General features: G+C 44.4%; 1 protein-coding gene across 2 annotated transcripts; it reads right to left on the bottom strand.

Moving 5' to 3' along the window:
- Positions 1-2,483: 2,483 nt before the first annotated feature.
- Positions 2,484-24,730, bottom strand: OAT (ornithine aminotransferase). Of its 2 annotated transcripts, XM_025880209.2 has the most exons (11): positions 24,616-24,730; positions 19,512-19,598; positions 18,106-18,333; positions 13,968-14,192; positions 13,770-13,865; positions 9,773-9,900; positions 7,936-8,058; positions 7,195-7,323; positions 6,314-6,427; positions 5,109-5,253; positions 2,484-3,526 (listed from the first exon to the last, which is right to left on the bottom strand). In XM_025880209.2, exons 3-11 carry the CDS (start codon positions 18,302-18,304, stop codon positions 3,366-3,368), a joined length of 1,320 nt encoding a protein of 439 aa, XP_025735994.1. In that variant the 5' UTR covers positions 18,305-18,333; positions 19,512-19,598; positions 24,616-24,730; the 3' UTR covers positions 2,484-3,365. The 2 variants fall into 2 exon arrangements, with proteins under 2 accessions (XP_025735994.1, XP_025735995.1); XM_025880210.2 differs by lacking the exon at positions 19,512-19,598 and having other exon boundaries at positions 24,616-24,691.
- Between the last annotated feature and the right edge of the window lie 63 nt (positions 24,731-24,793).

Here is a 24,793-nt window from a genome sequence, read left to right as displayed (position 1 = left end):
GGGCGATTCAACCCAAGGCCTCTATCTGGGCATCCCATGCTCTCCATGGCTTCTGCTTTAGGCCACTCCTCCCCTTCAGGGCGCAGCCAGCTCTGTCAACTCTACCCCATCTCTCCCCCTCCCGCTAGCCCCCTCATCTAGAGGTTCGCTCTTCCTCCAGTTGAGAGTGGCGGGGACCCCTGCCTGTGATCACATGCCCTAGGCAGCATGTGCACCTCTTAGGTTAGCAACTCACTTCTTAATCTACGCCTCTGCCAGGTACTGTGTGGGGACTTTACCTATCCTATAGTGGTTCATGCCCAGACCTCTCCAGAAAGGTGTCCCACTTCCTCGGAGGGGGAAAGTGAGGCTCTAAAGACAAGTCTACAGCTCTGACATCCCAAAGTCTCTAACTCCGTCCTGCCTCCCCACGACTTGGGCTCCCCCCATCACCAAGCCCCCCACTCCACAAACTATAAAGTGAAGCAAACACGTGGGTCTTTTTGCCTCGTTCTACACGTTCCACACACCCAGCCCCACAGACGTGGCTAGCAAACCAGTAGGCATGCACTGGGTGAACAGGTGTGCAGCGCTCCCCCTGGCAGCCTTGTCTAATATATCTGGCATCACCCCACTTCCCTGCTTCCCGTCCTTCCTCCACTGACGCCAAAGGAATTCCAGACTCCCCAGCATCCCACCTTCTCGCACGCGAGGTTCTAACTGCTCCCCACAGCACCCTGTGCTTTCCTACAGGGTCCTTTCTCAAACTATTAGGCCCCCCAAGGATTTTTTTTTTTTTAAGATTTTATTTATTTGACAGAGAGAGACACGGCGAGAGAGGGAACACAAGCAGGGGGAGTGGGAGAGGGAGAAGCAGGCTTCCCGCGGAGCAGGGAGCCTGATGTGGGGCTTAATCCCAGGACCCTGCGACCATGACCTGAGCCGAAGGCAGCCGCTTAACTGACTGAGCCACCCAGGTGCCCCTAGGCCCACAAAGGATTTAGCAAGAAGCTTGTCGATTTCTTAAATTCACCTGGCCTTCAGGGCTTCTCTGATGGGTGAGAATTGCTGAATGCACATCAAACTGACTCCTGACTGGTGATCATAGGCCTGAAGGCAGCATCAGCATCTGCCTCTGCATGGACTGGGGCCCCCTGAGTGCTCACTGGAAATGCAGAATCTCAGGTCTGGCTCACACTGAATCAGGATCTGCATTTTAGGAAGACCCCTGAGCCAGGTTTCTCAACCCTGACTGCACACAGAATCCTCTTGGGGAGCTTTAAACTTACTGGTGCTTAGGTGCCACCCCGGAGACTCCTGCAGCCCTAGTGATGCTATCGTGCAGCCTCAAGGCCATCTGCAGGTTCCAATCAGGGGCCTCCAGGAGGCTTAGAGGTAAGGCTGAGAGACGGGTACCTAGAGTGCAAACCAGGGATAGAGAACTGGCAGCCTCTGAACGTTTCAGGAGGAACGTCACGCTCCAGTGTGCCATGTGTCATACAGACAGACCTGTCTAGCCCCTGCCAACACTTTAACCAGAAACCCCCACCCAGACCAATAAGCACCGCCACTGGTAAAAGCAGACTCCCTGTAACCGCCCACACGTTCAGTCATGAACCACCATGCACTACAAGGTAACTCGCTGGAACCTAGGGGTGGCAGGAAGCCACAGAGAACCACGGCATTTAAAAGTTCATTCCTGGGGCACCTGCAGCTCAGTCAGGAGAGCCTGCGACTCTCGATCTCAGGGTTGTAGGTTCGAGCCCCATGTTGGGTACAGAGATTACTTAGAAATAAAATATTTAGGGACACCTGGGTGGCTCAGTTGGTTAACCGTCTGCCTTCAGCTCGGGTCATGGTCCCAGGGTCCCGGGATCAAGCCCCGCATCAGGCTCCCTGCTCGGTGGGGAGCCTGCTTCTCCCTCTGCCTGCCACTCCCCCTGCTTGTGCTCTCTCTCTCACTCTCCCTGATAGATAAATAAATAAACAAATAAATAAATAAAATACTGAAAAAAAAAGAAATAAAATATTTTAAAAAATAAAAATAGGGGCGCCTGAGTGGCTCAGTCGGTTAAGTGTCTGCCTTAGGCTGAGGTCATGATCCCAGGGTCCTGGCATCAAGCCCCGCATCGGGCTCCCTGCTCAGGGGGGAGTCTGCTTCTCCCTCTCCCTCTGCTGCTTCCCCTGCTTGTGCTCTTTCTCTCTCTGTCAAATAAATAAATAAAATCTTTAAAAATAAAAATAAATAAATAAAAGTTCATTCCCTTTGACACAGCAATCCACCTCTAGAGACCTCCTCCACGACAGACTGTATAAATATAAAGCAGACACAAGCTTTGTTTAAAGAAGGAAAAACTGGAAACAACCCAAGTGTCTCCCAATATGAAATTATAATATATCCACATGACAGTCCTCACAGACTGAGATAAACTTGTAATTACTGACATAGAAAAGCCTCCAGAATACTATGTTCAGATAAAAAAAGAAAAAAAAGTTGCACAATACCATGCATAATGAGGATACTTTAATAAAAATGGTAAATACCAGTATAAGCACAGGAAAAAAGCAATTATTGTCAAAGGTGAGAAGGGAGTATATAATAAGAGACTTTCTTTTTATAATTTCTATATTTCTATCACCAAAGACGCTGAAATGCTCTTAGAAAACAGATGCAGGAAAGCAAAAACATTCTCAAAGAGCTTAAAAATGTTAGGTAATCAGAGACAGTGCCATCATAACAGATGCTTAAATAGAGGGTTTACTTTAAATTTAAAGAAAAACTGAAAATAAACTTTTCTTACAAATTGTATCACTTAAAACATAATTTGGGAATGTTAAACACTAATTCCTAACTAAAAATGACATTTATAGGATACACCCTGGTGCTGGCCAATATGAGGTTTCCTTAAATCCTAGTATTTCATATAAGCTTAACCATTAATCCTTCCTAAAACTCAATGATTATAATTTAACTTTATAAGGTTAAGCAAGTCTTCCATGTACTATCCCATGTAACTTTTTCAAATACAAAACATTTGTTCAGTAAGGAAACTATAAAAACATATAAATTATACTGCAGGGCTTGATGAAAAGGCTCTCTATATACAGGTAGATAGAGTTCATCTTAGAAAGAACACACGCACAAAGAAACTTAATCATACAGAGATGCCATTCCATTCTCTTACAGGTGTGTTACACAGCACACTGCGTGTTTATAAATACCATTCAATTGTGCATGAACTGAAAAAAGAAGTGTGTATTAAAAAAAAGTCCGTGAAGACACCGGGGAGTGGCGCATGCCTCAGAGAGGTACAAGAACGCTACAGAGCTCACAAGAACTGCTGGCTCCAGCCGGCTCAGGGCACCACTGGGAACGGCTCCTCCCCTCAGAAAGACAGGATGGTCTTGTTAACGATCTCCACCGACTCCTGAACCTCACCCTCTTTGATCACAAGCGGAGGGGCAAACCTGATGATGTCACCGTGGGTCGGCTTGGCCAGGAGTCCATTATCTCGAAGTCGTAGACACACCTTCCAAGCATCATAATCTAAAGAAAAATGGCCAAACATGCATGCTGATGAAAGACAAATGTTTGAGCATCCCCTTGCAGTACAGATGGGCTAGAGCCACCTGGCAGAAGAAAACTCCCAGGGCCTACTAGAGAAAGACGTTCAGAGTTGCAAGAGCACTTTGTTCTTATTCTCAAAAATGAGGTTATTTTTCAGCAAGTGCATAACTAGGTTTGGATGGTCTGATCAGACATACAGACTTATTCGTTTTTCAAAAATGAAAAACACCAGGCAAAAAAATTATGTGCTAAGGCTGTCGTATTAATTATGAGGAACCAGTGCAAAAAGAATTTGGGCAGGACACAGAGAAGTTAACAGGCAGAGAATGAGCAATACTCAAACTCAGGGAACACTACACATTCCTAAGATGGATTTGCCTCCTGAGCTTGTGGAAAGAGACTGTCCTCATTTTAGAGTATGATTCTCAACTCTGGCTGCAGGTCAGAATCACCGAAAGGGTTCGGCCAATGCCTGGGCCCGGCCCAGACCCATCAAATCAGAATCTCCGAGGGGAGGCTGTTTGGATTGTTTTTAAAAGTTCCTCAGGGGGGCGCCTGGGTGGCTCAGTCAGTTAAGCGTCTGCCTTCGGCTCAGGTCATGATCCCAGGGTCCTAGGATCGAGCCCCACATCGGGCTCCCTGCTCCGCGAGAAGCCTGCTTCTCCCTCTCCCACTCCCCCTGCTTGTGTTCCCTCTCTGGCTGTGTCTCTCTGTCAAATAAATAAATAAAATCTTTAAAAAAATAATAATAAAATAATAAAAGTTCCTCAGGGGAAAAACTAAAAAAAGAAAAAACAGAAAAGTTCCTCAGGCGGTGCCTGGGTGGCTCAGTCAGTTAAGCGTCCGACTCTTGGTTTCGGCTCAGGTCGTGATCTCAGGGTCATGGGCTCGAGCCCTATGTTGGGCTCTGCGCTCAGTGTGGAGTCCGCTGCTTAAGATTCTCTCTCTCCCTCTGCCCCCCCACTTGCCGCACGCGCTCTCTCTCTAAAATAAATAAATAAAATAAAAATGAAAAGTTCCTCAGGTGATTCTGAAGTGTTGCCAAGGTGGGAATCACTGCTTTAAAAGGAAGGGTTATCACAGGAAAATCCAGCAAGGAGCCCTTGAGGGCCAGTACAGATGATGTACTGAGACAGCCCACACTCAGCAAGTGGCGGGGGGGGGGTACTCCGGTCACCGCCATCACTGTCACGCGTCGCTCCGACTGCTACTCCTGCCACCTTCACTGTCATACCAAGTCCTGCAGGGAGGCGGGGAAGACAGCGAACAGGAAGCTTCCCGGGAAATGCCATGTGCAGGCTGTGGCAGCAAGTAACTGGACACCAAATGCTGCGTCACAAGCCCAAGACAGAACAATAAGTGACGTCGCAGAGTAGTTCAGTCCTTCCTGGAGGAAAGGGCTCTATTTCCACAGGCCATTAACAGAAGTCAGATGAGACTCTGCCTAACAGACCTAGTCAACAACTTCAAACAGGGGAACCCAACAACCAGATAAAATAACACAAGTGTTTCAGTCCTTCCCATAAAAATAACATCTGGAGTAAAATGTTCACATCCGTACCTTTGGTTTCCCGAATAACAATAGCATTTAGCAATCCTTTCCCCCTGACAGCTGTGACGATGTCAGACGGCAGCTTCATGAGCTCATTCCTCAGGATATTACCCATCTTCTCTGCATTTTCGGCCAGGTTTTCTTCTTCCAAAACCTGTGTTTAACGAGAAATTACACAAGTGCTAAGATTGCCCTGGTTTAGGTCATTCTTTGGAAAGGAACATGGACGATAAGCAAAGGAAGAACACAATCAGATAAAGACCAGAGTCACTGAACTTTCATTTGTTTTCCAAAGTCTATCCCAGTTTCACTTTTCTTTTAAGTACGCTCCGCACCCAGCATAGAGCCCAACGTGGGGCTTGAACTCACGACCCTGAGATCAAGACCTGAGCTGAGACCAAGAGTCAGATGTTTGACTGAGCCACCCAGGCGGCCCAATCAGTTTAGTTTCTAGTTAAACATATACAAGCTCAAACAGAGCTTGCTTTAGTCACAAATCCATCATCAATCTGATTTCATGGCAAAATAAGAATGAAAATTTAATGTAACTGATATCTTATTAGTTGAATAAATCAATGGACTGAATATACTTTAATTTTTAAACTACAGGTTCATTTACTTTTTTCCCTAAAAAGTCCATCCTTGGAGATCACATAATTTTATGCCTTGTAGTAGGTCCCCAAGGCATAAGTCCAAAAGTGTTCAAATCTACACTTTAAAAAAAAAGGAGGGGGGCACCTGGGTGGCTCAGTCAGTTAAGCATCTGCCTTTGGTTCAGATGGTGATCTCAAGGTCCTGGAATCCAGCCCTGCATCGGGCTCCCTGCTCAGTGGGAGTCTGCTTCTCCCTCTCCCTCTGGGCACTCTCTCTTACTTCCTCTCAAAATAAAATAAACAAAATCTTAAAAAAAAAAAATTGGCCTTGTGGGCCAGGTCTGCTCACAGAGTAAAAGCTCTGAAAGCCACCCAGGGCCTCTGGCCCCAAAGCTCCAGGTGACTGCAACTCGGAAGCCCCCAGGAGTCCCGTCTACAAGACCAAGGTTAAATTACTTTTTGAGAATGCCTTGCCCCTAAAGTCCCTCCTCTGGATTTCATGTTCTGTGATACTTGGCAATCATTGTATTTCTCATTACGCCCCTGGGCTCAAACGTAAAAGCCACGTCGACACCACCCAGACAAACAGACACCAGACAAATGGTCTGAATCGGCCGTTACCTCCAGGGCCGCAATGGCCACTCGGCAGCCCAGCGGGTTGCCTCCGTACGTGGACCCGTGCTCCCCCGGCTTAATGGTCAGCATTATTTCATCGTCACACAAAACCGCCGACACCTGCAAGACAGAGAATTCAGGACCAACCAAGTAATTTTCTGGACTGACCGTTCCCACTCTCAGCAAATATTTATGAAGCTGGTATTAAATGTGACATGAAGCTTCCACAAACAAGGGCTACGCATCTTTCATCCTAACTGCCAGGGACGAACCGGTGATAACCTGGGCTCAGTGTGAGCTCGTCAGGCACATTTTGATGGCTCCGAACAAGAGCATTTCGGAACCAAGAAGAAAGCGGTTTCTGCAATGACAGAATTTAGAATTCTTTCCACTTGCAAAGTGAAATGCCTGGTTTAACTGCCTAGAAAACAACAGTCGTGCGCTATGTTCAGAGCCCTTTACCTGTCATCCAGTACAATGACTGGCTCTGAACAGTAAACTCAAGGACGAAGCTACAACAAAACATTACTCTTTTCCCAACCCCTACATGAATCAGTCACAGTTTTAGACAATTGGTAATGCTAGGTTTCTGAACAATGGGAAAAAGCACAGGCTTCTACAGAAGTACTTTCGGGTAAAATGCTTCCATCCAAAACAAATGCCGGAGCAAATTCCAAGGTACACTCAGTTCTCCGGGTAAAGTTAACTAAGCCGATCGACCCCCTGGAATGCTAAAATGTTTCTATTACACGTTCAGGGAGCCTTGCAGCGCACTTCATATAACCAAGCCACGGGAAAGGCACATTGTCACAATTGGCTGACGTAAAAATATCTTAAGGGCAGACTTCACAAGAGTAGGGACTAAAGAAGCTGAACCTTCAACTTACAGGGTACAAGCCACCGGAAAGCGCCTTTCCCAGAAGAACCACATCAGGTCTGACCCCTTCATGATCCACAGCCAGCCACCTTCCAGTTCTGGCCAATCCTGTCTGTATCTCATCAGCAATAAACAGAACCTGTTGGAAAACAAGGGAATACATTAATTACTGATTTTGTTTCCACAGGACAAACAGTGAACCCTTCCCCACACAAATCTGTCATTCTGACATTCCCTCAGATTGGTGAGAACCTTTTAATTACCGATTTAAGTTCAACAGCATCCTATGGAAATCCTGCAGACACACAATTATCTCCTGTGTCAGGCCACTCCCTCCCTGCGGCCCATTCTGCTCTATTCCGCAGGGTTTGGATAGAACTACTCTCTGGGAACAGATTAATTCACTTGCTTATTCCAAACATTTCTTAAACAGTTACTTCTTAAATATGTACTAGCTCGGTGGGAAGAGGAAGAGAGCAGAGGGACACAACCAGGGGCCTGGGGAGGACCACAGCACAGGCTGCTGGAGTGGAGAGGAAGAAACCACCCTTGGGCCCGGGGAAGTCTGCAGCTCTGCCTGAGCCCAGGCTTGGCCACTTTCCAGAGCTAGTAAAAAGTCAGCTTCTGTGCCCGCTGCTGACAGAGCGCACTAGAAAGTTCCACCTTCCCCCTAGTGGAAAGGTGATGTCATCTTTGCTTCCACACTACCAGCCCAGCCCTGAGTGAGGTAGGCAGGCGCAAGGTGGGCGACCTGGTGCCGGGTGCACAGCTCTCGCACGCCCATCAGGTAACCGGGCTCTGGAACGACGACGCCCGCCTCACCCTGAATTGGTTCTACCATGAATGCAGCAACGTTTGGATCCTGAAGAACACGCTACAAAAAGATATGAATATGTTTTAGTAGCTTCCTTTTTAACCTATTTGGCTAAATAGGCTAAAAATTAGTTAAATCTGAAATCACACACTGCCTATATTTTTACATTAAGTATGCTAATTAAGTTTTTGTACTAACTTATACCTGACATCAAAGTATAACATTTCCGGGTGGCACAGGCGCTTCGGTATCCGACTCTTGGTTTTGGCTTAGGTCATGGCTGAGGTCTTGGGACTAAGCCCATGCATCAGGGTCTGCACTCCAGGCAGAGTCTGCTTGGGACTCTCTTTCCCTCTCCCCTTAAACTTTCCCTGCCAACATGCGCTCTCTCTCACTCTCAGAATGGATGTAAATCTTTACTTTTTTTTAAAGATTTTATGTATTTATTTGACAGAGAGACAGTGAGAGAGGGAACACAAGCAGGGGGAGTGGGAGATCCCAGGACCCTGGGATCATGACCTGAGCCAAAGGCACATACTTAACAACTCGGCCACCCAGGCGCCCCGGATGTAAATCTTAAAAAAAAAAAAAAAAACACGAAGTATAACATTTCTGACACCCAGTTACCAAGAGCTCCATATATTCCAGCTTTAAGCTACTCTAGCCTATATTTTTTTTAAGATTTATTTATTTATTTACTTATTTATTTGACAGAGAGAGCAAGCGAGCACACAAGTAGGCAAAGCACAGGCAGAGGGAGAGAGAGAAGCAGGCTCTCCAGTGAGCAGAGAGCCCGATGGGGGACTCGATCCCAGCACCCTGGGATCACGACCTGAACCGAAGGCAGACGAAGGCAGATGCTCAACTGACTGAGCCACCCAGGCTCCCCAGTATCCTTTATTTTCTAATACATAGTTAAATGTACTATAAAAACTAAAAAACATAGCTTTTTACTTTTTTGTTTTTAAGGATTTTATTTATTTATTTGACAGAGAGACACACAATGAGAGAGAGAACACAAGCAGGGGGAGTGGGAGAGGGAGAAGCAGGCTTCCCGCGGAGCAGGGAGCCTGATGCGGGGCTCGACCTGGGATCATGACCTGAGCCGAAGGCAGACGCTTAACAGTTGAGCCACCCAGGCTCCCCAATATCCTTTACTTTCTAATATATAGTTAAGTGTACTATCAAAACCAAAAAACATAGCTTTTTACTTTTTTTTTCTTAAGATTCTATTTATTCATCTGACAGAGAGAGAGCACAAGCAGGGGGAACAACAGAGGGAGAGGGAGAAGCAGACTGCCCACTGAGCAGGGAGCCCGACATGGGGCTCAGTCCCAGGACAGAATCCCAGGATCATGACCTGAGCCAGAAGACAGACGCTTAACTGACTGAGCCACCCAGGCGCCCCCAAAACATAGCTTTTTAAAAGACATTTTCAGTGAATCTTTTTATTTTACAAGTCCTCCACTCATAATTTTAAAAGGCTAACTGAAAACTGAGTCATTTTACCTAATAAAGTAATTAAACATACACTATCCAAGTTACTTATGCAGGATACAAAGGGAAAGTAGCTGGTTCTCAGGATTAGACCATGGCACCTGACTTCCCCATGCTGAAAACTAATTGACCATTACAGAGACCAGTCTGAAATCTTGGCCCAACTTATGTTAGACAGACATTCATTACAGTCCCATATCTATTTTCAATTCATACATTCAACAAATTTAATTTCTATTTACTCTGAGCTAAAGCACTGTGAGGCTAAGTGCAGTACCTCAAGAGCAGGCAGATCATTATATGGAATGATTTCAAAACCTGGCATAAATGGTCCAAAACCATCATAACTGCTTGGGTCTGTGGAACTGGAGATAGCTGACAATGTTCTCCCCCAGAAGTTTCCAGCTGAAAAAGAAAAATAAACAGAGATTATTTCAAGCCCCCAAACTTAATAAGCACTGTCCCCAAAAAATACCTTAAGAAGTTTGATTTCTTTTTAGGGCGCCTGGGTGGCTCAGTTGGTTTGATTTTTTTAAAAAATGAAGTTTTGCTTTACAGAGCCTCCAGTGAGCTTTCATTTGTTAAAATAAAACCTGATATTAGAAAAAAAAAAAAAACACTGATATTAAACACCATGGCTCACACAACCACCAAGGCCTGGCCTTGCAATTGCTATTATAGGCACTTCTCTACTGAATCTCCGACTGTAATCTAGAGCCCCAGAGGGTAAATACTTGTCTTTTCTTTCAATAATCCCAAACCCTAACAACTGAGGCATTCAACATATGTTTTTCTAGACACAGTGAATTAATAGCAATAAGAGAAAAAGAATATTCTTTACAGAGAATTAGTATTTTCCTTTTAAACACCCAATACTACAGAATGAACTTTAAATTTCATTTGCAGATGAATGGATAAAGATGTGAGATATATATATAATGGAATATTATGCAGCCATCAAAAAATGAAATCTTGCCATTTACAACGACAGGGATGGAATTAGAGGGTATTATGCTGAGCGAAATAAGTCCATCAGAGAAAGACAAATATCATATGATCTCACTGATATGAGGAATTTGAGAAGCAAGACAGAGGATTATAGGGGAAGGGAGGGAAAAATGAAACAAGATGAAACCAGAGAGGGAGACAAACTATAAGAGACTCTTAATCTCAGGAAACAAACTGAGGGCTGCTGGAGTGGAGGTCGGTGGGAGGGATGGGGTGGGTGATGGACACTGGGGAGGGTAGGTATTATGGTGAGCGCTGTGAATTGTGTAAGACTGATGAATCACAGACCTGTACCTCTGAAACAAATAATACATTATATGTTAATAAAAAAATTTGAAAAAAATTTCAGGGGCGCCTGGGTGGCTCAGTCGTTAAGCGTCTGCCTTTGGCTTGGGTCATGATCCCAGGGTCCTGGGAGTGAGCCCCACGTCAGGTTCCCTGCTCGGCAGGAAGCCTGCTTCTCCCTCTCCCACTCCCCCTGCTCTCTTGCTGTGTCTCTGTCAAATAAATATATAAAATCTTTTTTAAAAATTAATTAATTAAAATAAAATAAAATTTCATTTGCAGAAAACATCCTCAGGCAATCTAAACACTTTCAATTTTGCCTTCCTTGGTATTACAATCTTTTTTGAGCTAAATGACTAACATTGTTCTTTGTTCAGAAACATCTTTTTACCCATTAATTTAGTTCATTAAGAAATCTGAGGCCCCACTATGTGGGGCACTGTCTTTGGTGTTGGGGACAGAGTGGCCTTCATGGAGCTTGCTTAAAAGCTAGAGGGAAGAAACACCATAACCTGAATCAGAGTAAAGCAAATGCTTAAGATAATTTGAACTGGTTACATTCAAGCAAGGAAAGAAACAATGTAGAATAACAGAGAGGCTTGGGGGTTCCCCTACTTTTTTTTTTTTTTAATAGCTTTCTACCGCCTCTACGAGCACCAACTCAATTAACCCAGTACTGAATTACTGCGTTTTGGCTTAAAGCGTCCCTAAACACTACTCTTGCAAAGGATCTCTCACTATGAGTGATCCCCACTCTCCTTGTCCACCAGTCACAGCACATTGATTTTGAGCAGGCTTGTGTAAGAGAAAGTGCACCAGAGGCGCCCGGGTGGCTCAGTCAGTTAAGTGTCCAACTGTTGGTTTTGGTTCAGGTCATGATCTCAGGGTTGTGGGACTGAGCCCCACAACGGGCTCTGCACTGGGCATGAAGCCTGCTTAAGATTCTCTCTCTCTCCTCCCTCTGCCCCTCCCCCTGCCTCAGCAAGTGCACTCTCTCTAAAAAAAAAAAGAGAGAGAGAAAGAAAAGAAAATGCACCAGTCAGCCCAGGAGCCTAACTGCTCTCCCCCACGCAGCCTCAGGAAGTCTCCTCCTCTGTGGCTTACTCTGCGGGGGGGGGGGGGGGGGGGGGATTTCAGTTGGGAACAGTCTTTTTTTTTTTTTTTTCTTTTTTTTTTTTTTTTAAGATTTATTTATTTGTTTGTTTGAGAGAGCGAGAATGAGAGAGAGAGAGAGTACATGAGAGGGGGGAGGGTCAGAGGGAGAAGCAGGCTCCCCGCTCAGCAAGGAGCCCGATGTGGGACTCGATCCCGGGACTCCGGGATCATGACCCAAGCCAAAGGCAGACGCTTAACCGACTGAGCCACCCAGGCGCCCGGGAACAGTCTTCTCTGTCTCTACCCCACTGACTCACCAACTGCTTTCAATACTCAGGTGAAAACACCTTTGCACCGTTTGGCTAATATGTAAGAGACTAATACAGTCTGTAAGAATGAAAATCACCAGAAATGCCATTTTTGTTTGCAAGAAAACAGTTATGTTATGCCGTCCTACTACTAAGGCACAAGATTCTAAAATGGCAGGTCACAGAGCTGAGCAAAGATTTCTTCTTTGCGAATAGTTAATTTGTCACCCCCAAATACCAACTACACCTGGCCATCAGCATATTTAACAATTTCAACTACTGAAAGAATGCATTTTGACCATGTGCAATGACAAATTTATCCATACTTTATGTTTTTAAAAATTAAAATCAAAACTTTATTAAAAAGGCAGAACCCATCAACTGAACATCATTAGAAAGATTCCAAGAGTCAGATTATATCATGCAGAGGACAAACTTGTGGTTCCCAGAGAGGAGGTGGGTGGGGGTATGGGTGAAATAAAGGGCATCAAGAGCACACTTATCACAATGCGCAGAGGAATGTACAGAATTGCTGAATCACTACATTGTATACCTGCAACTACTAGGACACTGTATGGTAATTATACTTCAATTAAAAAAACGAATAAAAAGTACAACTAGTAATAATAAATAAGAGAACAAAGGAAACGTTTGGAGGTGGTGGAAAGGGTAGCGGCATAGATTGTCATGGTGGTTTCATGGGTGAACACCTATCTCCGAGCTCAGCAAGTTGTCTACATCAATTACATACATCTTTTGGTATGTCAAAAAATAAAAGCAAAATTTAAATAAATAAGATGCCAATACAGGGTGGGTACGGAGGACAAAGGTCAGATTCCATCATCTGAAGTAACTGTTCGTCTCCCGAATCAGTATCCAAGTCATTCCTCTCAACCATTCCCAGAAACCTATCCAGGGCAACTCCAGCCCTCCTCTTGCAACAGTTTCTGAGAACATGATACAATAACACATCAAATACTAAGATTCAAACTCCATATCACACCGAGGACACGGGCCCCATTCTAACACAACCCAACCTCAACAACCCGCCTGGGTGGCTCAGTTGGTTAAGCGACTGCCTTCGGTTCAGGTCATGATCCTGGAGTCCCGGGATCCAGTCCCGCATCGGGCTCCCTGCTCAGCAGGGAGTCTGCTTCTCCCTCTGACCCTCTTCCCTCTCGTGCTCTCTATCTCTCATTCTCTCTCTCTCAAATAAATAAATAAAATCTTAAAAAAAAATAAAAATTAAAAAAATTTTTTAAAAAATGCTCTACTGGTAAAGACCATCTACTTAATGAGAAACCTGCTAGGAAAAAAATCCAATAAACAGATGATAAATAAATCATACAGTCATTCATTTTAGGGAGTGAGGAGTAGGGAGTTACTTAGCAGAGAAAAATCCCATTTATGTAGAAATATTGGAAATAACCCCAAAAGAGGAAATCTCTCAATTTTTATGAAACATTTAGCAAATAATATATAGCAGAGGAGGCAAACACACCGGAAATAGTCCATCAGTAAATTGAAATATGACATCGTATGATGACATCACAAAGGCTAATGTTGAATTTCACATACCTGCAAAAACAATCTTTGCTTTGTACTTTGGGATACCCTTAACAGTATATCCCCACCTACGAGCAAGTTTGCAAGCGGTCTCTCCAGCCTCCACTCCTATCAAGAAAGAAATTTTTTCAGTTAAAAAAAAATCTTAAATCATCAAAAAGTAGTAAGATTGTTTTCTTGGCTATTTAACGTAAAAAGGAAATATTTTACCTGTATTCATAGGAAGAACTTTGTGGTAGTTGAAAAGTTTAGTAATATACTCTTCGTATTCACCAAGCACATTATTATAGAAAGCCCTGGATGTTAAGGTCAGTTTGTCTGCTTGACTTTTCAGAGCATTCACAATCTTTGGATGGCAATGCCCTTGGTTGACAGCACTGTAAGCACTCAGGAAGTCAAAGTATTTTCTGCCTTCTACATCCCATACATAAATACCTAAATATATAAAGAGAGTTATTTTAGCAAATCACTGAGTTACATAAAGTTCAAAGATTAAGACTGTTGGCAAGCCTTCTGAATACCTACACATGAACCTTTACTTAATACAGAATTGTGGTTAAGGCATGTTTTAGCTCAAGCATAGTCTGGTTGGTTATAAATAATCTGGTTTATAAGGAATTATATTTTATTTGTCCAGCTTGAAATTACACCTTTAGCAAGAACATAATAACATGAAAAGGTTTATAAACTCTGGAGTGAAACCCTCACTCCTAGAAAACTGGCATTTGGAATTTAAAAGCAAAATTATACATAACATAAAAATCATGATTAGTTAAAAAAAAATCATGATTAGTTGACTGTAACTATCAACAGAATGAGAAAATATATTTCCAAATCACAAACCTATCTACTAAGGATCTACTATCCAAAACACAACTCTAACAAACAACCCAATTCAGGGGCGCCTGGGTGGTTCAGTCGGTTAAGCGGCTGCCTTCAGCTCAGATCATGATCCTGGAGTCCCGGGATTGAGCCCAGCATCATCGGGCTCCCTGCTCAGCAGGGAGTCTGCTTCTCCCTCTCCCTCTGCGCCCCCACTCGTGTTCCCTCTCTCTCTCTCTTGCTCTCTCTAATAAATAAAACCTTTTTTTTTTAAGATTTTATTTATTTATTTGAGAGAGAGAGAGAATGAGAGATAGAAAGCACGAGAGGGAAGAGGGTCAGAGGGAGAAGCAGACTCCCTGCTGAGCAGGAAGTCCGATGCGGGACTCGATCCCGGGACTCCAGGATCATGACCTGAGCCGAAGGCAGTCGCTTAACCAACTGAGCCACCCAGGCGCCCATAAATAAAATCTTTAAAAAAAAATTCAAAAATGGGCAAAGAACATGAATGGACATTTCTCCAAACAAGATATACAAATGACCAAAAAGCACATGAAAAGATGCTCAATATCTCTATCACTACAGAAATGCAAATCAAAATCTCAATGATAGCATTCTACACTCATAAGGATGGTTGTAAGAAAGAAAGAGAGAGAGAGAGGGAGGGAGGGAGGGAGGAAGAAAACAAGCGTTGGCAAGGACAAGGAGAAACTGGAACTCATGTATCACTAGAAACTGCAACTCATGTATATTTTAAAATGGTGCAGCAGCTGTAGAAAACAGCTGGGCACCCCCTCAGCAAGTCACACATAAAGTTACCATCTAACCAAGCAATTCCACACCCAGGTATACACCCCAAAAAAGTGGAAGACATGTGTTCAAACAAAAATTTGTACACAAATGCTCATAGCAGCACCATTCACAACAGTCAAAAGGTGGAAACAACTCAAATGTCCATCAACTAATGAATGGATAAACAAAATGTGGTCCATCCATATGATGAAATATTATTCAACCATAAAAAGCAATGGAGTACTAACACATGCTACATGGGTGAGCCTTGAAAACATTACACTAAGTCAGAGAAGCCAGACACAAAAGACCATGTGTTGCAGCCATTCCATTTATATGAAATATCCAGAACAGGCAAATCCACAGAGACGGAATGCAGGTTAGTGGCTGCCGGGGTTTTAGGGAGAGGAGAGACTGTAGAGTGACTGTTTAATAGGTATGGGGGCCCTTTGGGGGTAATAAAGTCCCAGGACTAGCTAGAGGTGATAGTTCTACAATACTGTTTATGTATTTAGTGGTACTGAACTCAACGATAAAAATGGTAAATTTTAAGTTATGTATGCTTAAAAAAAATTTTTTTTAATTGGCTATAGATTTTAAAAATGTACTGGGTAGCTTACCAGCTAACTTTTACCATGTACTTAACATACTGTGTTAGGTACTTCTGTATCTTATCTCATCAAAAAAACCCTATTTAAAAAACAAAACAAAACACCCCTGAAAGTATTACCATCCTACAGTACAAAGATATGGAAAGAGATGCTTGGATTTAGAATTAGCCCAAGCTGGCACATACAGAACAGGACTTGACCCCAGGCACTCAGATTCCAGAACCCACACTCTGCTAGTACAGGAATATTTTTACAAACAGTTTCCAAATTCATAACATAGAAGTCTAGATTTTCATTTCTTCAAAATCTAGATTACAGTGCTGGTCCTAAATAAAAATACAGCAAAATGATAAAGATGTTTTAATACTCTTATACACCATCTTCTGGCCCAAAGCTAAGAAATAAACTTTGGTTTTATTAGGTTAAGGCTGTTATTTCAAAATGTGCATTAAATCACCACTTGGCAAATATCAGTAATCATTTATTCAGGTAGAGGATAATTAATGGATGTTAAAAGTGTGAGTAAAAGTTTGCAGAGTCTCAAATCATGTACCCACAAGATATTCAAAAGGACAAAATAGTATCTTTGTAGTGAAGAAGGCTGGCAGTCACTACCTTACCAGCCAACTCCAAACTGAGGTTCATTCTACAAAATTATTGACCTGTACTATTCAAAAACATCAAGATCAAGAAGACAAAGAAAGACTGAGGAACTGCTCTGGATTAAAGAAAACTAAACAGACCTGAAAACTGAATGTAACCCATGATCTGAGATTTTCCTTTTACACTAGGACAACAAATGAAATCTGGATCAGGTCTGTAGATTAGATAATGGTGCCGTATCAACGTTAATTTCCCTATCTTGACAATTACACTATTGTTTGAGAAAAGTCCTGTATTTCAGGAAAGACACACTAAGTATTTAGGTGTAAAGAGGCATCACATGTCTGCAACTTCCTCTCAAACAGTTCAGGGAAAAAACGTAGCACGTGTGTGCGTGCGTGCGTGCGCGCGCGCGCATGTGTGTGTGTGTAGAGAAAATGATAAAGTAAATGTGGTAAAATGGTAGCACTCAAGAAATCTGCATGAAGGCGCCTGGGTGGCTCAGTCATTAAGCGTCTGCCTTTGGCTCAGGTCATGATCCCGGGGTCCTGGGATCGAGTCCCACGTCTGCTTCTCCCTCTCCCTCTGCTGCTCCCCCTGCTTGTACTCTCTGTCTGTGTCAAATAAATAAATAGAACCTTTATAAAAAAAAGAAAGAAATCTGAGTGAAAAGAAAGAAATCAATCAATCAATCAATCTGGGTGAAGAGTAATAGAAAATTCTTTGGGTGCCTGGTGGCTCAGTCAGTTGAGCATCTGCCTTCAGCTCAGGTCATCATCCCGGGGTCCTGGGATTGAGGGGTCCTGGGATTGAATCCTGAGTTGGGCTCCCTGCTCAGCAGAGAGTCTGCTTCTCCCTCTCCCTCTGCCCCTCCCCCAGCTTGTGCTCTCTCTGGCTTTCTCTCTTTCTCTCTCTCTCTCTCTCTCTCAAATAAATAAATAAATCTTTAAAAAACAAAAAGAAAATTCTTTGTACTATAATTGCAACTTTTATTTAAGCCTAAAATTATGCCAAAATAAAAGTTAAAGGAAAGAGGGGTGCCTGGGTGGCTCGGTCGTTGAGCGTCTGCCTTTGGCTCAGGTCATGATCCCAGGGTCCTGGGATTGAGCCCCCATCGGGCTCCCTGCTCAGCGGGAAGCCTGCTTCTCCCTCTCCCACTCCCCCTGCTTGTGTTCCCTCTCTTGCTGTCTCTCTCTCTGTCAAATAAATGAATAAAATCTAAAAAAAAAAAAAAAGTTAAAGGAAAGAAACGACAGCACTATTATAGTACTTTCCTTATGTATCTCACATTCCCTCCTGGCAAGGTCCATAATGGTAAAGACAATGAGTTCATCTTTGTATTTCCCCCCGGACCTAAGACTGCAAGCACTAGATACTCAATAAATGTTGAATTAACTATATCTGCAATATAGAAATTAAATGCATCTGGAAAAATGTATACTGAGAAAACTTAAAAACAATTTTTATAAAAGGTTTCAAGCAAAAGGGAGAAGGGGCATTGGATTAATTCAAAAATGTACCTTTTCCTCTCTCCAGGGCTACAGGTAAAGGATGATAGTTGTGTGCACCATATTTAGATTCTCGCTCAAAAATGTAATCGGAAGATGGAGGGCCTTGGATTGTCTTTTTAGTCGCAACAGACGTAGCAAAAGCCACTGAGGAATGAACTCCACGCCGAAGCACAGCAATGGTCTGCAGATGAGCTAGTCTGGAAAACATCGTGTCCTTCAAGTAGGAATACCACCCACCTGTTCAAAAAGAAGAGAAGGCAGTAAGAGTAAAAGTCTTCCCGGAGTCAGTGTATGTCGGCTTATCATGTGTTGAGCATTTACCAAAGTCCGCCAAAGAATCAAGAAAATGAGGGAGAACAAAGACCCAGTCCTTGCCCGGGGAAGCTTAAGGGAAATACGCACATACCTGTTTAGAGTCAAACCTGACAAGGACTACAGCAGGATGTGCACAAAGTACTACAGGCAAGGAGCCCAAGAGAAGAGGTAAGAAAATCAAGAAAAACTCTGGACGGGAGGTCAGGGGCCCCGACTCGCACTTACACCTTTCTGTGCCACTCGAGCATTCTTTACTAAGCACACATACTTTTTCTAAGTCATCAGTACTGAGAGTATATCAAGGACAAGGAACTCACTCTGGGGGAGTCAGGCAAGGCTGCACAGCAGAGGGGCTAGAGAGGTGGCACCTGATCTTGTGGACTGAGCACCTGTTACAAAGGGACTGCTGTGGGGCCAGATCCTTTCAAATGGGCAGTCCCCTTAGTACGCAGACCAAATCAGAGAAGGAGGGGGGTCGGGCCACACATCGGGCTCCCTGCTCGGTGGGGAGCCTGCTTCTCCCTCTCCCTCTGCCACCACACGCCCCCCAACCCCTTCGCTCTTGCATTCTCTCTCTCTCTCTCTCTCTCTCTCTGCACTCTCCCTCTCAAATAAAAAAACAGAATCTTAAAAGTTGCCAGGGGCACCTGGGTGGCTCAGTTGGTTAAACTTTGGACTCTTGGTTTGGCTCAGGTCATGATCTCAGGGGTGGTGCTCTGCACTCAGCAAGGAGTCTGCTTGTCCCTCTCCCTCCCCCTCTGCTCCTCCCCCTTCATTCAAAGGGAGGTGCGCCCTCTCTCTCTCAAATTAATAATTTTTTTTAAGTTGACAAACACTAAGCATACTTACTACATCTATATTTTTTTGTCTATACTTATTTTTTAAAAAGAGTACTTAAGTCATGTTTAGACAGAGTTCTATGAATGACAATCAAATGACACAACCTCCTAGCACTCAATTTGAGCTGCCAAATTAGTAAAAACTTAATCCTTGGAGCTTGGCTTACTTCCCTTTCAGCTTGGCACGACATGGTAAATCCAGTATGTTCAGGAATTCACAGTTACTAAACAAAATCCAGCACTCCGTTTGCCCAAACTCACCAACTATCCTTTCTTCCCACAGTTCAGATGAGAATACGGATTTTTAATCTGAGATGCAGGGATGGTGTTCAGAGGATCCAGTAACTCCTGAAATAAAATGCAGAATCGTACGCACAAGTGCATTCTCCTAAGGAGAAGGTCCCTAGCTCTCACCAGGTTTTATCTGGGGGAGGCACGATATATAGGAACTAGCAGACAGGGGACAGTGGCTAGCAAAATGCAAGGTCTAGCTATATAAAATGAGACAGAACTTCCCCCAAAATACTACTGTGAAGTCTAAAACATGGATTTTAACTTTATTTCTTGGCCTTTTATGCTCTACACAGTAAGAATTAATGCTCTGTTCGACCAACTAAAAAATTAACAATTTCTGCCTTGATCAAATTAGCAATAAAACACAGCATTCCATGGTGGTACTCTGAACTAAAACCCTTTTTGAAAAGAACCGTAGGGGTGCCTGGGTGGCTCAGTCAGTTAAGCATCTGCTTTCAGCTCAGGTCATGATCCAAGTGTCCTGGGGTCGAGCCTACATCGGGCTCCCTGCTCAGCAAAGAGCCTGATTCTCCCTCTCCTTCTGCTGCTCCCCCTGCTTGTGCTCTCCCTCTCTCTCTCAAATAAATAAATAAAATCTTTAAAGAAAGAAATAAAAGAACTATAGCCCTTTTCACAGCCTTAGAAGGGTTTGTACTCTTAGACCAGTAATTTCACTCCTAAGATCCTATCATAAATAGTCAGGAATGTGGAGAAACATTCACGCATAAAAGATGTTCAACAGTAGGAGAATGGATCGACATAATCACATACATAACAACGGGCTGTCACTTAAAATAATTATAGTATAACAACACGGAGAGGTGTTTTAGGATGTGTTTACGTGAAAAAAAAAACATATACAATACGTTCAAGATTATAAATAAAGAAGTAGGGGCGCCTGGGTGGCTCAGTTGGTTAAGCGACTGCCTTCGGCTCAGGTCATGATCCTGGAGTCCCGGGATCGAGTCCCATGTCGGGCTCCCTGCTCAGCAGGGAGTCTGCTTCTCCCTCTGACCCTCTTCCCTCTCGTGCTCTCTATCTCTCATTCTCTCTCTCAAATAAATAAATAAAATCTTTAAAAAAAAAAAAGTAATGTAAGGGAAAACTACCTGGAAAGGCACAAAAATGTTCACTGTGATTACCTTTCTACTTCCCACATTTATAATCAGAAAAAGAATTGTTACAAATGAAGCTGAATGTCTGCCTAGGTTGTCACATTCGACAGAGAAAAAGCTTAGGCAACATATAAAACAAAACTAAGGGGAAAAGAAGTGTTTGAGAAGCTCTGAGAAAACGGTCTGTGGTTAAAAGAAAGGCAGAGGACATTTCCCCTAGGAAGTGCAGCCTGGATTACAACAAGTAGGTCTAGAAGTTCATTTGTATGAGAGAGGGTCAAATTCTAAAATAAAAACTACTCTCTCTAATGATTTTGCTATCAAGGTCTGCAGCTCTGTGACTAGAACCATGCAGGGAGGCACTACGAAAACAAACTGAGGTATTAAAAAAAATACTAAGAACTCTCTTAACTAGCATTTTTTTTTTAAGTAAGCTCTACTCCAAACGGTGGGGCTTAAACTCAAAACCCCAAGATCAAGCATCACATGCTCTATCAACTGAGCCAGCCAGCATGTTTTAAGTTCATTAACAGGTTGATATAGTGTTGCAAGTGAAAGGAGTTTTTGAAATTATCTAAATTCAACAGTCTTCATCTTATACAAGAAGTTATAACAACTTACAAAACGTAACATTCAAACATTACTAACACTCATTCTTAAGGCTTTTAAAGATGACCTCTGGATATTCAACTGGAAAAAGTCCTGCAGTTGGATGTGTGATGATGTAACCAGAATCTGTACGCATATTTCTATTAAAGAACCTTCTGCAGGCGCCTGGGTGGCTCAGTCAGTTGGGTGTCTGCCTCTGGCTCAGGTCATGATCCCAGGGTCCTGGGATCGAGCCCCGCATTGGGCTCCCGGGTCAGCAGGGAGCCTGCTTCTCCCTCTCTCTCTGAGGCTCCTCCTGCTTGTGCTCTCTCTCTCTCAAATAAATAAATAAAATCTTATTAAAAATTTTTTAAAAAACTACACTGGGGCGCCTGGGTGGCTCAGTTGGTTAAGCGACTGCCTTCGGCTCAGGTCGTGATCCTGGAGTCCCGGGATCGAGTCCCACATCGGGCTCCCTGCTCAGCGGGGAGTCTGCTTCTCCCTCTGACCCTCTTCCCTCTCGTGCTCTCTATCTCTCATTCTCTCTCTCTCAAATAAATAAATATTTAAAAAAAATAAAAAACTACACTGTACGTTAACTTACTGGAATTTAAATAAAAACTTTTTTTAAAAAGTGCACTTCATTAAATTTAATGGTCTTCAAGAGTCTAAATAGTATGTGTAAGCCTGACCAGTCCAGGCTGTTGTCTTGCCTTTAACCAAGCCCCACACTCAGGTGCGGGGCGGGGGGGGGACGACACACGACAGGACAGACAAGCTGCTACCCACAGGAAAAATTTTATCATTGTTTTCAGTAATCTACATAATTCACAAAGCCCTTCTTCAAGTTATTACTCCCATCTATCTAATCCATCCTGTCTACATGAAAACATACCTAAAATAGAATTTCCATAAAAGGCTGCATTTTGAAGAGTTAATTTAATTTAGCATGCACTATGAAATACAAGTTTTTTTAAATAACTCTAAGAAAAACCAGCAGAAGTTCATCAAAAAAGCCACTTAAGGGCACCTGGGTGGCTCAGTCTGTTAACCGTCTGCCTTTGGCCCGGGTCATGGTCCCAGAGTCCTGGGATCGAGCCCGGGGTCGGGCTCCCTGCTTATTGGGGAGTCTGCTTCTCTCTCTGCCCTCTCCCCCCCTGCGCCCCTGGCTCATACTTTCTCTCGCTCGCTCTCTTTCTCAAATAAATAAAAGCTTAAAAAAAAAAAGCCACTTAAAATATTCAACTTGTGGAGTAAATTTGGCTTTCCTGTATCGGTCAAATATTTACTTTTCTTGAGGTAACCATTCACAAATATAGTCTTTTTTTTTAAAGTTCTACCAACAAAAATTTGTGGGTTTTTCTTTTTTTTGTATGTAATCTGGCTAAAATTCAACTCAAGTGCGTCATTGGCACATCTTAACCATTACTATTGAAAAAGGACTGGCTCTGCCAGACCACACCCTCCACACACCTCCAAAATTTGGTCCATTCCTACTTTTTTTTTTTTTTTTAAGTAGGCTCGGCGCCCAGTGCAGAGCACAAGGGGGGCTTGAACTCACGACCCTGAGATCAAGATCTGCCTAACTGACCGAGCCATGCAGACACCCCAATTCCTCTCTATTTTAAAATATATGAGATTCAGGGGTGCCTGGGTGGCTCAGTTGGTTAAGAGGCTGCCTTCAGCTCAGGTCATGATCTCAGGGTCCCAGGATGGAGCCCCGCATCAGGCTCCCTGCTCAGCAGAGAGTCTGCTTCTCCCTCTGACCCTCTCCCCACCTCATTCAAATAAATAAATAAAATCTTTTTTTAAGTATATTTATCTTGATGAGTGTTAATATATGCAACTGTTGAATCACCACATTGTACACCTGAAATTAACGTAACACTTTTAACTACACTGGAATTAACATTTTTAAAAATGCTTCATATAAAAAAAAAAAAAAACAAGGGGCGCCTGGGTGGCTGAGTCATTGAGCGTCTGCCTTAGGCTCAGGTCATGATCCCAGGGCCCTGGGATCAAGCCCTGTGCAGGGCTCCTTGCTCAGCAGGGAGCTTGCTTCTCCCTCTCCTCCCTGCTTGTACTCTCGTATCTCTCCTCGCACGCTCTCTCTCAAATAAATAAATAAAATCTTTAAAAAAAAAAAAAAAGAGAGAGAGAGAGAGAGACTCTACTTTCACAATCCAGAACTAGATTCTCTGAAGATGAAACCAAGATATTCTAAGAAAGAAATCTGTTGTTTATTTCAAATAGGTAAGATAAAGAAATTGGATTACATAAAGAACACTTTCAGGTTCAAACTGAGAGAACCAGTTTACCTACAGAAACTCTTACAAACCCAAAGAAGAGATTTAGAATTGAGAAAATTACAGATTAGTAATTTATTAAAGCCAATTCATTTCAAACTCACTCCTGCTTTTCTCCCTTAATTTATCACCTCATCAAAGAGGTAAAACTGAAACCAAGAAGGTAAGAGTTACAAAAGGTGGAGGCCACAGGTTCCTGAGAACAAGTGCCCCACTGATTTCAACCAGAATGCACTGTTGACAAAGAACTCTACGGATGAAGTCTTCATGCTGAAAGCCTGTTGGCCCCAATCCCTTGACACCATCCAATTAGTCTGCACGTTACTGTAGATAAGGCTCTACTTCTGTTAAGTTTTTATTTGGACAAAGACGGGAGGGAAAAACGATGTTGGGGGAGGGGAGAGATAAGCAGGTTGGAGGCAGGGCCCAGGCACTACCCGAAAGGATTCGAACCCTTTTCAAGGGTCCATCGGCGCCCTCCGCCCCATTACAAAAGCCACCGTTTACTGAGCAGTTCCCCCAAATCCAGAATGCACCCTTCTGGTAGACCTCAGGAGCCCAGGGTGCCCGCGGTGCCCGAAGCCTCCTCCCCAGACGCCAGCGCCCCAACACCTTCTCGCGAACCCGAAGGCGCGCAGCGAAGGCGCAGAGACCCCGGAGCGCTGGGGGGCCGCGGGCCGGGAGGGCGGAGGGCCGAGGACCCGCCCGGCTCCGCCTGCTCTGGCAGGCGGAGGTGCCACATCCTCAGCCTCTCTCTGCCTCCTGCCTCCCTCGGCCGCCCGCCGCTCCGGACCGGGATGCGCCGCGTGCCCCGCCCGCCGAGGCTGCGCGTCCGCCCGCTGCCCCCGGCCCCGCAGTGCCCGCCGCCAGCCGCGTAAAACGGCCGCAGAGGCGGAGCCTGCCCCCCGGCTGAGGCCCAGCGCGCCCCCTCGGCGGGTGCCTCCCCGGACCCCCGACCCGAGACCGAGGCCGAGGCCGCCCGCGTCGGCCGCCTCGCCGGCCGCCGTCTGGGATACCCCGGTCCCGGCCCGAGCCGCGGCCCCTCCGCGATAGCGCGGATACCTGGCGGGGCTTCCGACGCCGGCCCGGGACACGCGTCGTCCACAGCACAGCAGCGCGACGGTGGCGCGTCACAGAGCCTAAGACGCGGCTTCCGCCCCGCCCTCGGGACGCCCTCGCCACCCATTGGCTGGCGCCGGAGGGCTGGGCACCAATCGCCGTGGGCCCGCCCTCCGCCCCG

This window comes from Callorhinus ursinus, unplaced genomic scaffold (genome assembly GCF_003265705.2).
Source record: "Callorhinus ursinus isolate GAN/ISIS: 27379988/994484 unplaced genomic scaffold, GSC_fseal_2.0 scaffold58, whole genome shotgun sequence".
NCBI lineage: Eukaryota > Metazoa > Chordata > Mammalia > Carnivora > Otariidae > Callorhinus > Callorhinus ursinus.
The sequence above is the reverse complement of the archived record's forward strand: the minus strand, read 5'-3'. Positions and strand labels throughout refer to the sequence as shown.

Coding starts and splice junctions, on each gene's coding strand:
- OAT (XM_025880209.2), bottom strand. CDS start 18,304: ATGTTTTCCAGACTAGCTCATCTGCAGACCATTGCTGTGCTTCGGCGT. Junction 14,193..18,105: donor AGCCCTGGAGAGAGGAAAAG/GTACATTTTTGA, acceptor TTATATATTTAG/GTATTTATGTATGGGATGTA. Junction 6,428..7,194: donor TTTCCGGTGGCTTGTACCCT/GTAAGTTGAAGG, acceptor TCTGTCTTGCAG/GTGTCGGCGGTTTTGTGTGA.